At 41.3% G+C, this 12,724-nt stretch overlaps 1 protein-coding gene across 3 annotated transcripts in view; it reads left to right on the top strand.

Moving 5' to 3' along the window:
* Positions 1–10,617: 10,617 nt before the first annotated feature.
* The window catches only part of GABRB2 (gamma-aminobutyric acid type A receptor subunit beta2), a gene marked incomplete at both ends in the record, with an annotated part of 262,768 nt that continues 260,661 nt past the window's right edge, over positions 10,618–12,724 (top strand). For 2 of the 3 annotated variants that reach the window (XM_080699401.1, XM_080699400.1), the window contains 3 exons: positions 10,618–10,694; positions 10,820–10,911; positions 11,941–12,008. In XM_080699401.1, coding sequence (XP_080555527.1) covers positions 10,618–10,694; positions 10,820–10,911; positions 11,941–12,008 — 237 coding nt within the window. Of the gene's footprint in view, positions 10,695–10,735; positions 10,912–11,940; positions 12,009–12,724 lie in introns of those variants that run through there. The other variant, XM_080699402.1, reaches the window with a different exon arrangement.

Genomic DNA, 12,724 nt, shown 5'->3' with positions numbered 1-12,724 from the left:
AAACTTGAAATCCTCCCGTATTGGCCTCTCAACTATTTAAAAGCCCCTTTGAATATGGAGATGACAAAAGAATCCTCTTCAATTCCTAATTTTATTTACATTATATAAGTGTTTTGCTGGTTTGCTTGTTTTCTTTTCTGATAAAAAATCTTACCATATTTCCCTCCTGGTGTTTTGGGGTCTTTTTGTTTGTTATCCCTTGTCTATTTCTCATTAAATCACGACTCACCTTTATTATTGAGGTTTGTCAATACTACTACTGCAGAGCTGAGTATCCTATAAAGCCTACACTATTTACTATCATAAAAAGTCTGCTGATCCCTAATCAAAATGATGTAGCAGTATAAACTGGCTGATAGAGGATGGGAAGACTGAGGTCCAGAGTTGACTCCACCTATCTATACAATTTTATTTTAATTAATTAAATTAATTAATTTGTTTGTTTGCAGTACTAGGGATTCAACGAGGGATATTCTACCTCCAAACTCTACCTCCAGCCCTATTTTTTCTCAATATTATTATTTTTTTTTTTTATTTTTGTGGTACTGGAGATTGAACCTAGGGGTATTCTATCTTCGAGATACACCCCCAGCACTATTTCTTTTTATTTTGAATCAGGATCTCACTAAGTTGTAGAGGGCCTCACTAAGCAGCTGAGGTTGGCCACAAACCTACGATCCTCCTGTCAGCCTCCCAAGTACTGGGATTACAAGTGTGCACCACCACACCCAGCTTTTTCTTAATCTTAAAACAGGGTCTCACAAAGCTGTAGAGTGCCTCACTAGCTGAGGTTGGCTTGAACCTGCGATCCCCCTGTTTCAGCCTCCCCAGTACTGGGATTATAAGCATGGGCCACCATGCCTGGCTATCTACACAATTTTAAACCCTCCCTCTGTTATCAAAGAACTCTACATCTTGGCTAATGTTGCAATTGTTTATCTCTTTACTGTAGCAGACACTATTATATATTCATTAGTGGAAACTGGTTGTTAGGCTTTTGTGTCTAACAGAGACTTTATTTTATGGAATAATGGTTTTGCCCAATGGCACAACATACTACATCTTCTACAGGAACTTTCTATTTAAACCTACAAATAAATTCATCTCAGGAACTAGGAACAAAACCTGTCCTTGTGCACTTCTAGTATGAAAGAACTATGCTGAGATAAATGAAAGAAAATAGGCGTTATTATCACGTATGCACTGAGTTTCCAATTAAAGAAAATCTTCACTGTGACAGACTCTTCTCATTCCCATTTCCTCTTTTCTGAAGAAAAATTTTTCTTGACCACAAAAGCTTTGACACCTTTGTAATATTGTGAAATGGAAAGAACATTATTACTTCAAAGTATTTTGTGGGAATTAAATAAAGTGTAGAGATGCTAGATAGTCAGAAAAGGTCATTTAGTATCAATAAAGATGACTTAAAGCCAGGTTTGATGAAGCACGCTTGGAATCCCAGTACTTGGGAGGCTGAGACAGGAGGACCACAGGTTGGTGGCCAGCCTCAGCTACTTATCTTAGTGAGATCCTGTTTCAAAGTAAAGAATAAAAAATAGGCTGGCAATGTAGCTTGGAGGTAGAATGCTCCTGGGTTTAATCCCCAGGACTACAAAAAGAAAAGAAAAGAAAAGAAAAAGAAAAGAAAAGAAAAGAAAAGAAGGGAAGGGAGAAGAAAAGAGAGAAGGAAAGAAAGAAAGAAGGAAATGACTTAAGACTATACTGTATCAATAAAAGTATATAAAAAAGAAATAATCACTATGTTATACATTATTTCAAATTTGAGAAAAAATGTTTAAAAGTGTTAAATGGTCTATTTAGGCCAGCACACAGTAAACACTTGTGGGTTTACATTCTGTCTTTAAAAAAAAAAAGGTTAGGGTGAGGATTTATGACATAGTTGAATGTTAAATATGAAAAACTGTTTACTATCCTATGAGTACTAATATGGCATTTTATATAAATACTTAAAAAATTATATAATTTACTTCAAAATTATTTATTCAAAAAATATAGATCATGTAAAAGTGGAGTTGATGCAGTTGACATTAGAATTATAATATCTTTCAGGAGTAGTTTTAAGTTCTTGAGTATTCGGTTATTGGGCTTTTTATTGTTTTGCCATTCTTATTCATAATGTTTTAAAGTTTTCTATTAATTTCTTCCTATATGTGCTTGTGTTTATTCAGTTGTGCCAGGCCTATTTTCAAAGTTTTCAAAATGTTTCACATATGATTATGTGAATGAATAAAATGGGAAAAGCTCTCATCCAACAAGAATATGATAATCATAAATGTCCTAATGGTGAATTCTTTCATTCACCCATTCATTCACTCCTTCTTATTGGATAAAGGTGTTCATTTAAAATAAAAGTGGTAAGTTTAGGTTTCTCGTCTAGCCAAATTCATGTTCCTATATCACAATGGTTTATCAAAAATATCTGGTTAAGACTGACACCTATTCTGCCCATCATGATCACCTGTGGCTTCTGCCAATTCAACATCCATTTCTCTTCTTTCTGGTAACAGAATGTTAATGATCCTTTCTGGATAATCATTTCTTGAACACTCAGAAGTCTTTATTGTTTGGACATGGTTATCCCAGCTTCAGGATCAGAAGAAGATGATGGGTAGACCTAGAACTATGACCCAAGCCCCCATAGGGCATCTTAACGTGGATTTTTGGATTTAAGAAGTTGTTTGTCCTCTTGAGAGTTGCCAAAATACAGCACTTGGTGGCTATCTTTGAAAGAGACACTGCATAAGAATGTAGCCAACTTACAAAGGACAGAACTGGGAGAGAAAATAGCTTAAGCTCCTGAATCCCCCTCTACTTGAAGCTGGATGCCCTCGACTTTTAAGTTATAAGGCCCAATATTGACTTAAGTAGTTTTAAATTTGGGTTCTGTTACTTGCAACCCCAAGAGCACTGAATAGTACATATACAAAAGCTTGGAAGAGTTCAATAAATATTGAAATGTTGGTGTTCATCACAGAGAAAGCAAGTCATCAGCAAATACTCAATAAGTACTAACTAGGAATAATTGCAATTAAAGTTATTATTGAGTTACTAATACAAATTAGGTGATTATTCTGAGGTTGGGGAATAACAAAAAGAAGAGTAAAACACAAAAGTTTTGTTTCTTGTTGAATTAGCAAAGGGGAGGCTTCCAAAAAGGATTTAAGAACAATAATAGTAGTAGTAGTAGTAGTAGTAGTAGTAGTAGTAGTAGTAATTAATAATAATAATAATAATAATAATAATAATAATAATAATGCCAACAACAACAATAGCAATTTGCTTTAGATACATCAAAGTAGAAACATTATCTTTGGCTGAGGCTGGAGATGCCTAGGACAGTTTTATTTTGTCATATGCCCAAATCCTCTAAATTTGAAGACCCCTTGACAAATACTATAACATATACTAGATGTATCTTTCCCATATTAAATTGAATTGCATGTAATTACATAGTATTCTATTTTACAAATAGTAAACATTCACTAATTTCAACATTGTAGTTCCTCAAAATTAGAGCCAGTATGTGCATTTTTCACACATTTTACCTCCATTGAAGAATCAGTAATTTCATTTTGCACTTTAAGGCACACTTTTTTATTTTTATATTTTTGTGGTACTGGGGATGGAACCCAGGGGCATTCTATCTCTGAACTACTCCCTCAGCCCTATTTTTTATTCTTTATTCTGAAACAGGGTCTCACTGAGTTGCAAATGGCCTCACTAAGTAGCTGAGGCTGTCCACAAACTGCCATCCTCCTGTCTCCGCCTCCCAAATTTTGGAATTACAAGCATGTACCACCACACCCTGCTGACACACACTTTTCTATAGATTGAATTAAGAAGAATTCTCCTTCCAAAGCAACACTACCAGCCATATTTTGTTTTATTATTTTGAAACAGTCTTGCTAGGTTGCTGAGAGTCTGAGTTTCTGAGGCTGGCTTCAAATCTATGATTCTCCTTTCCCAGCTTTCCAAGCTAATAATATACTTCTTGTTGTTGTTGTTGTTTTGACGGTACTGGAGATGGAATCCAGGGCATTCTACCTCTGATCTATACCCACAGCCTTATTTTTTATCCTTTATTTTTTGAAACAGTGTCACACTGAGTTGCAAAGGGCCTCACTAAGTAGTTGAGGTTGTCCCTGAACTGTGATCCTCCTATCTCAGTCTCCCAAATGCTGGGATTACAAGCATAAGCCACCATGCCCTGCTAATAATATACCTCAAATTGAATAATTTAAAGTAATTTATGTCTCATTAGGCTTACTGTGACCAAAATTTTTATAGAAACTCAGGTTTAGTGTTAATATTACTTACTGAACTTTTTTCATATGGAGTATGCAATTCACATTTCTAATTCCACAGAGTAAAATTCTTGTTAATTCATAAGCCTTTTATATGGAATTTATAGCAATTTGTTAGAATTTTATTTTCCAATATCTGTGAAGGAAAGTTTGTCTGAAAAATAGAGGGTACTTTTGAATAGAATACAGGTAAACTTATCTGATAAATTTTAAAGTACTCTAGGCTTACCCTTTATAATATAAAAATAAAGATGCATTCATGTATAAGACACATGGAAAGATTATTTAAAACAGTTCTTATTTTTAAATTACAGTAGATTTAAGAAGCCATGTGCCTAGCAATTTTATTAGCAGGCGGTGTGTTTAAGATCTTAGAAGAGCCACACGTGGTGGTGCAGGCTTGTAATCCAAGCATTTGGGAGGCTGAGACCGGAGGATCGTGGTTTGTGGACAGCCTCAGTTACTTAGTGGGGCCCTCTGTAAGTTAGTGAGACCCTGTTTCAAAATAAAGAATAAAAACAGGGCAGGGAGTGTAGCTCAGAGGTCAAATGCCCCTGGAATGCCCCTGGGTTTCATCTGCAGACCTGAAAAAAAAAAAGATATTGGATGTACTAAAAAGTAATAAACACATACATATTCTATATTCCCTTTCTATCTGTTATTTATGCCTTTCTCTCTACTCCTTACCTTTACTGACATTTCTGTGCACAATTGAAAAAGACATCAATCAGTATCCAAAGCCAAAAGAGCCATTAATCATTCAAAAATCATTATAAATGCAAATACTTAAATGATTCAGCAAAAAAGGTAAACTGCATTCTGTTAGAGTCTCCTTCCAAACCATCATCACTAATACTTACCCAGGTTAGAAGGAGGTCTACCTGGAACCTGGGGACACATCCCACACCTGTTCAACAGGATATCAGATATAAAGTACCTTAATTCCATCCCCCCAAAATTGAATTGTATAAGTTCCTAGGGATAGATCATGGTAGCAGAGGGGCAAAGTGATTTATTTTTTGAATGTCATACCATGACTATGTAATACCTATTCAAAAATTGTAAAACTCTTGAAAGAATTTAAGGTAGTTAACTAGTCCTTCTTTACCATATTTTCTTTCCTTAGCTTTGATAATATTGCATTAGTTTTTTTTTTCTTATCTTGGGGGTTGATCCTAACTTGACCCTTCTGATGACTGTAACAGTCTTTTTTTTTTACCAGAAATTTATCTTCTAGATCCTCCAGTCTTTAGTTCATCTGATATATACTCATTCACTCAAAAATAGAGCTTATGTGTCTTCCAGGCTCTATAGGTCTCAGGTATCCTCTTAGGTACTAGATTCTATAATATACCAATAAGAAAAGCAAAGAAAGGTCACATTTTTCAAAATGGTATTTCTATGCAGAAAGATGGAAATAAAAGAATTAAAATATGGTTATATTTAGTTACAAATTATAAGGCAAAATAGTAATAACAACAACAGCAGCAGCAGCAGGAAGAGAAGAAGGCGGAAAAGAAGGAGAAAGGGAAAATACAGGGTCAGTACAGAACATGAAAATTTTGCATTGGCCTCAGCCAATCTCTAATTTTCTGAGTTTTAGGTGCACAGAGCAAAACATCCAGGGTAACTTGAGTTGCCATCAGGTGCCCAACATTACAAGTCTGATGGTGTCATCCATCTCTTTCAAATTTCTTCCCCTGTTACTACTGAGTTACTCAAACCAGAAATGAAGGCATCCTCCTGGAATCCTCAGCCCTCCTTCTCCATAACCTATCTGTCATTAGGTTAGCTGGTTCTTCCACATTACTGTAGTTACTTCTGCTCATCCTCATGGTCATTATCCTAATTTAGAACAACATCATCTCTTACCTGGATGCTTGCAGTTGCTTCCTGACAAATCCTTTACAACCATTACTGTCTGTCCCCAGTGTGATTAAAACTCATCTGCCAGCCAGGTATTGTTTTTTCTCTATCTGGAACATTGTTTCCCCTGACTGAATTACATGCACCAATAATAAATTCTATATCTTCTCTTTTCTCTCTTCAAATGTTATATCCACAATTACTTCTCCCATAGCTTATTTCACACATTAAAGTGTAAACTATGGAAGGATAAAGACCATGTCTGCCTTTTCAGCACATTATCCCTAGTGCTTGCCAAATAATTTTGGATAAGAGTGGGTGCTTACCATATAGATAAGTATATATGCCAGATAATGAATATCACAGAGAAAATTAATGGCAGATGGTTCATGCCTGTTTTGACTTTGCATTTTTATGGTATATATTCAGAGATGGCTTTGAAGCATGAGATCTTAAATGCACTTATATTTTGCCTGCTCATTGTACATTTGAAATCTTGGAGGATTCTCTAGCAACTGACACATCTCCAAATTCCACATGATTGTTCCAATTTCGCGTGTTCCTAGGTGGCCTTATCAGCAAAGTCTTCCAGAGAGATATCCAGAGTTGACTCTGCTACACAATAAAGACACATTTTAGGCATAAATCCATCTTAGGTTTTATAACCAGAAGGAATATATTTATATTAGTTATAGTTATTGGTAAGAAATATCCCCGAGATATTACTACCTAAAGAAAATTTATATTCTTTCATTTTTAAAAAAATTTCTTGCTGTTAGGTCTTTAATACATCTTTAAAAAAAAAAAACTTGCTTTGACCTCCTTGACATGTTTGTTCTTTTCTTCTCAGACAAATCTGTAATGATTATACCAAATTTATGCCCACTCAATCTTTAGAGATAAATGTCACTAAACCTTGTTTACTTTCCTCTCCATTCATTGTACCACTTAATTAAATCATGACATATTTATTAATCACATGCCAAATGCTACCTGTATATGTACATCACCTCACAACAGTCTGGTGGGGAAGGTACCATTATTTCTTCTTTTTTTGCTAGAAAAGGAAAGTGAGGCTTGGTTTAAGTGACTCACGTAAGTTACAAAAGTTATTAAATATTTGAGCTGAGCTCTGCATACAAACATTCACACCACGTTCTTTTATGCTATTTTGCTGGTTGAAATGCAAGCTGGTTTTATTTAATTCTTCAACTTTTTTCTTAATATTTTTGGTACATAGTAGATCTTTGGGCATATATTTTAAGCATTTATTGGGCCGTTATAATCATTTTAGATTGGTGAGAGTATCTGTGACTGTTTGTTCTGCTTATTGAATTTTGTTCTCTGAACCCAAATTGAAGTGGGCCTATGTAGAGGAGGCTGGGTGCAGAAAGCGCCATGTGAGTGGTACTCAGAAGAAAAGGTCTGAGAGATTTTCCAGGGTGAGAGGAACTTTCCAGGGCTCCATCATTTGATTACCTGAGCCATCTACTTTGTGAATCTGGGAACAGTGCTGATAATCAAAACCGTTTATTCTCTTTGTTATAACTAGCTCGTGTAAAAGATTTCCACTGTGTATAAGAATAAAGAGGAAGAAAAGAAAATCACCTATTTGCCAGGACCTAACCTCCAGTCTGTTAGTGCCAAGCGGAGTCAATGCAGATAGGAGACTTACAGATTCCCTCTCCCCTTCCCTCCCTCTTTCTTTCAGAGTTATCTTTAGATGGCTTCAAGAGCCTGCTGCAGCGCCAGGCTGTGGATGGTGTGTGTGTGTTCGCGCGCGTGTGTGCATGTGGTGTGTAGGCGCAAGCATGTGTGTGTGTGTGCGCGCGCGTGCGCGCGCCCTGTATTCATAACGCTGAGTTTTACCTGTCTCTCTAACCTAGAAACTTGCTTAATGGTGAAAGCTCACAGCTCTCCCTTCCTGCTTGACTCTGTGTGAAGAGGGAAACTCTTGGGGTGCCCTCTTTACAACCCCTCCACACTTGCCCAGTAGTCAGCTCCCTAAGTTGCCCCTGAATGACCCTGTGCTCCAGGTGGGGAGGGCAGAGGTAATCTGAAGGTATGTGGGTCAAGCTGCAGCTTGAGCCAGGAGAGGAAGAGCCCCTGGTGCTGCAGAGCCTGCAAGTCTGCCTCGCAAAGCAGACAGCCTGCTGGGGACCCCAGAGCCTGCACCTGACCTTGCCCAAAAGCTGTTGGGACCTGCGGGGTACCTCCACGCACTAGGCTTCTCAGGACAGCCTCGCGGAGGGTGTATTATCTAGGTTGTCTGTGAAGTGAATCTTGGTTTCCCTCTCACTCTTCTTTTGAGTGACCTTGGGCAAGTTCCTATGCTTCAGTGCGCCAATACTTCAATCCATAAAATGGGGACGCTGTGGTAATTTTAAAAAAAGCTAGGATTGTAAGAATGGAATAAATGTAGTGATCGGTGGTCCCTGCAGGTAGTAGAAGCTCTGGGTTAAGGGTACAAGGGTCAATAATAGGAGTTGCCAAACACTGAGGTCTAAAATGCAGGTTTGAAACCTGGGCTCTTCCTGTTCTACAGCAAGGGATGGGGGCAGAGGTAGCAGGCTGCCGCACACCTGCCCTACCTCCTCCCCCTTCCCAAGATAAATCAGGATTACAAGCGGAGCCCGCAGTCCTGCCTCAGGATGGACCAGAAATCCCCAGCCTCCTAGCCCCTCTTGGTGCGGTGCCTGTGGTCCTTTTCCCTGGAGCGAAGGAAGCAGTCTTTGTGAATCCAGGATCCCTTTCCCTCTCTCCCCAGCCTGATCCAGCTACTGCCTTTTCCTGGTGCCTGTGGTCCTGGTGGTGAGCAGGGCAGAGCCTCCGGCAGGAGCAGAAAGGCAACCTCCTCCAGGGTGTGCCGGGGAAGACAGGGCGAGGTGGCGCGGAGACCGGAGACCCGGAGAGAACACAGTGCCCGGGACGATCTCAATCTCCGGTCCCCTTTTATTTTGGCTTGCTCTTTGGGAACCTCTCCGGCTTGTATCCAAAACGGCTGGGTGTGAAGCTCCCCAGCCAGGGCTGGGGAGCCCAGGGGCATCAGCAGAGTGTGTGGTCAGAGTGTGCAGCGGGCGCAAGACCGCCAGGTAAGGAGGGACGGGGCGGTGGGGACTGTGCTGGCTGGCACGTGTGCGCGTGGGAGCTTCTGCATCTGAGGGGGTGTGCCCCCCAGCCAGGGTGAGTCCCACCTGGCCACCCTCCTGCACCACGCGTGGCGTGTGGCGTGCGGCTGCCCACGCCCCTCTGGTCCTTGCACCTGTGCCAGGGGCGCCTGTCCCCCCCCCCATCCCTCCTTGCCCCCCGTCTCTCCTTCATCCGAACCCCACCCTGCCCACTGATAATTTCCCACTGCAAAATCAGACCCAAACCTGGAGAGACAGCCCTTGATTTCGGCTCCCCTCGCCCCTCCCCCTCCTGCTATAAATAGCCAGGACTCTCGGGTCTGGAGCGTCACGCAGCCAGGAACCAGGACCCTGAGGTTTTCTTCTTCTGGGAATAGGGGCAGAGAGTGAGGAGGAGGAGAAAGAAATCGCTCGTGAGTGCTGACGATAAGCTTGCTCCTTGACTCCTAAAACAGGCTGAGCATGATTTTATTCTTTTGATTCTTTTCTCTTTCTTCCTTTAATTTTTTTTTTTTTTTCGTTCCTTATTCTCCACCCGCCCAGTGCTCCAAATTCACCGGGTGGCTCGAGACTCCTCCCATCGGGTTTCTGGCCGCCCTCCCCCTTCACTCTGTTCCTCCCTCACAGCCCCGCTGCGCACCCTACCCCCACCCCAGTGTCACCCCAGGCAGGGGATGCTCTTCCACCAGGAAATAAAGTTCAAACTCCTCGCCCCTGCCTGCCTGCCTGCCTGCCTGCCTGCAGAAACCAGAAGCGGGCTTCCAGGCACCCAGCTTCCCACTGCACCCCACACCTGCTGGCCCCTAAATTCTTAATCTGGTTTCGCATATTTAAGAGGACACACACACACACACACACACACACACACAGGCACACACATAGGCACACACATACACATACACACGCGCGCACACTCGGGAACATACACACACCCAAAACCCCACAACCTCCGAGGTACAAAACTGCCTTCTGCAACTACGGAAACTTAAAATTAAAAACCGCTGGAGTTGTTTTTGTTAACATAAGGACAAAGAGATTTTACTCCAGAGGCTCCTGTAGGATGACTCTTTTATCTTATTCAGATATGTCTATGTTATGCATGTATATGCTTTTCTTTTTTCCCCTTTAATTTTTTTTTTTTTTAAACAAGGAAATCTGCTCGGTCCCAGGCAGCCGCTGCCCCTTTGATGTTTTGGTACTTCGTGCGCATGCGCCTCGCATTAGAATTACTGCACTGGGCGGACTAAGTTGGATCTCCTCTCTTCACTGAAACCTTCAATCCCATTAAAACTAAAGGGATGTGGAGAGTCCGGAAAAGGGGCTACCTTGGGATCTGGTCATTCCCCTTGATAATCGCTGCTGTCTGTGCGCAGAGGTAAGTGTCTTTTTCTTTTCTCACTTGGAAGAGCTCTTTCTGCATACCTCCGCGGGAGCAGGGATGCCGAAGACGCTGTGCTCGCTTCTTTACTGATGTCTTGTTTATTTCATTTCTTCCTTTAGTGTCAATGACCCTAGTAATATGTCGCTGGTTAAAGAGACGGTGGATAGGCTGCTGAAGGGCTATGACATTCGTCTGAGACCAGATTTTGGAGGTAATGGAGTTTCCTTGCAAATAAGAAACAGCCCAGCTACAGCCGGAGCTGTCTTTTCAGCTCTGTGTGCCTCTCTTCCTTCTTCTCAGTCCTGGGTGCATGCGTTCTATGGAATGTCACTGTTTTATCTGAGTGATAAACTGATGCAAACTTACACCAGTGTGTGCCTCTCCAGTCCTTGAGAGTTCTCCCAGAGACCCTCTCGGCGTGGTCTCAGTTCTGATGAATGCTTTCCTCAGGCTTCCCTGTTATAAATGCTCTGCCTCACTGCCTGCTCCCTTGAGATACAAGCCCGTTAAGTTTAGTTAATGCTGTGCCCGGAGAACCTGCCTCTAAGAAGGCCATCCTGACCATCTTTTGAGGACAGGATGTGCAGGCAATTGGTTGAGAGGTGGCATTAACCCCCCCCCCCCCTATGCCCGCCTACTTTGGAAGAGTTCCTTTGCCCATGATTTAAAGTGGCTCATGTCTGGATATTATCCAACCCTCCAAGCCTCAGAGCATGGAGATAAAGGGGGAGGACCACAGGCTGAGAGGGTAGGGGGGAAAGGAGCGGGTAGGGAGAAAAGGGATGTCTCTTTGCAGCCCTCAAATTAACTATGCCTATTGAATCTTGCTCCCGATGCTTTGAGAACTCAAAGAGTTAAAACCTACACATAGAAGGGGTGTGGGAAAGAATGAGGAGGGGGGTTTAGAGCAATATATAAACCCCACCCGGGGGCTAGAGCGATTCTTAGGCTTCTGTGAGTTGTGTGTAATCCCAGCCAGAGATGTCTCATATGTAGACCCAGCTGGAATCCCTCTCCCCCGTCAGCACACGTGTATGCATATTCAATAAAGCAATTCCTAGAAGAGTGAGCATCTACTGCTCTTTTTTTTTTTTTTTTTTCCTCAGAGGAGCACTGAAGCAGTTTGAGGATTCACACCAGAGAGAGGGGTTTAGGGCAGGGTGTCCCATGCCCAGAGACAACTCTTGTTAAGAATGATTAAATTCTGAGGAATCACATGGCCGACCCTTTGGTTTTGCAGGTCCCCCTGTGGCTGTGGGAATGAACATTGACATTGCCAGCATTGATATGGTTTCTGAAGTCAATATGGTGAGTACTGAGGTTTATGGACGCGTCACTGCCGTACCTTACTTTTGGAGAGCCAGCCACTGGGGTTGGGGTATGTGTGAGTGAAATGTGTGGGGGGAATTTAGGGAATTTTGCCTTGAGGTTCTCTATGTTTGAGATTATGGCGTCAGCTTTAGTAGCTCACGAACTATTTTTTTTTTTTTTGGTTCTGATACTTGAGTCTTGGTGTAGAGTTAAGGGAAAAAAAAAATGCACTATACATTGTCTTATAAAAGGCAGCCACATGCTAGAGACCCCTGCAGGAGCCACATTTTCTAAGGTTCCAGAGAAAATTCAGTTGATCGAGTGATTTTCTAAGTTGAGGTTAAGTCAGGAGTAAAGAAAAGAGTTTTTAATTTAACAGAAAAACTATTTCGCTCAGAATATAACCCACAAACCAATTTGTAGTACAAGGAGGCTAAATAAATGACCGTGGAATACTGATGCCCACTTGTTGCTCCTGGAAAGGACCTATGTATACTTCATGGCAAGCTCTTGCTCCAGTCCCATGGCTGGCCACCTAATTTAACCCTTTTTTCTCACCAAAATAAATAAACTAAAAATTCACCACTCAGTTTCCCCAAAGCAGGCTCTGTCTCATGTAGTATCACTGGTCACTTCTGCGCCGTTACTTACCATGTGTCCTGAGCGTGTGCAGTTTATTTATTGACAGCTACACTCTTTAGTGGCTACCTCCG

Source organism: Muscardinus avellanarius, assembly GCF_963383645.1.
Source record: "Muscardinus avellanarius genome assembly, chromosome: 7".
In the NCBI taxonomy this organism is placed as follows: Eukaryota; Metazoa; Chordata; class Mammalia; order Rodentia; family Gliridae; genus Muscardinus; species Muscardinus avellanarius.
Note: the sequence above shows the minus strand (reverse complement) of the source record. Positions and strands in the feature narration are given on the sequence as shown.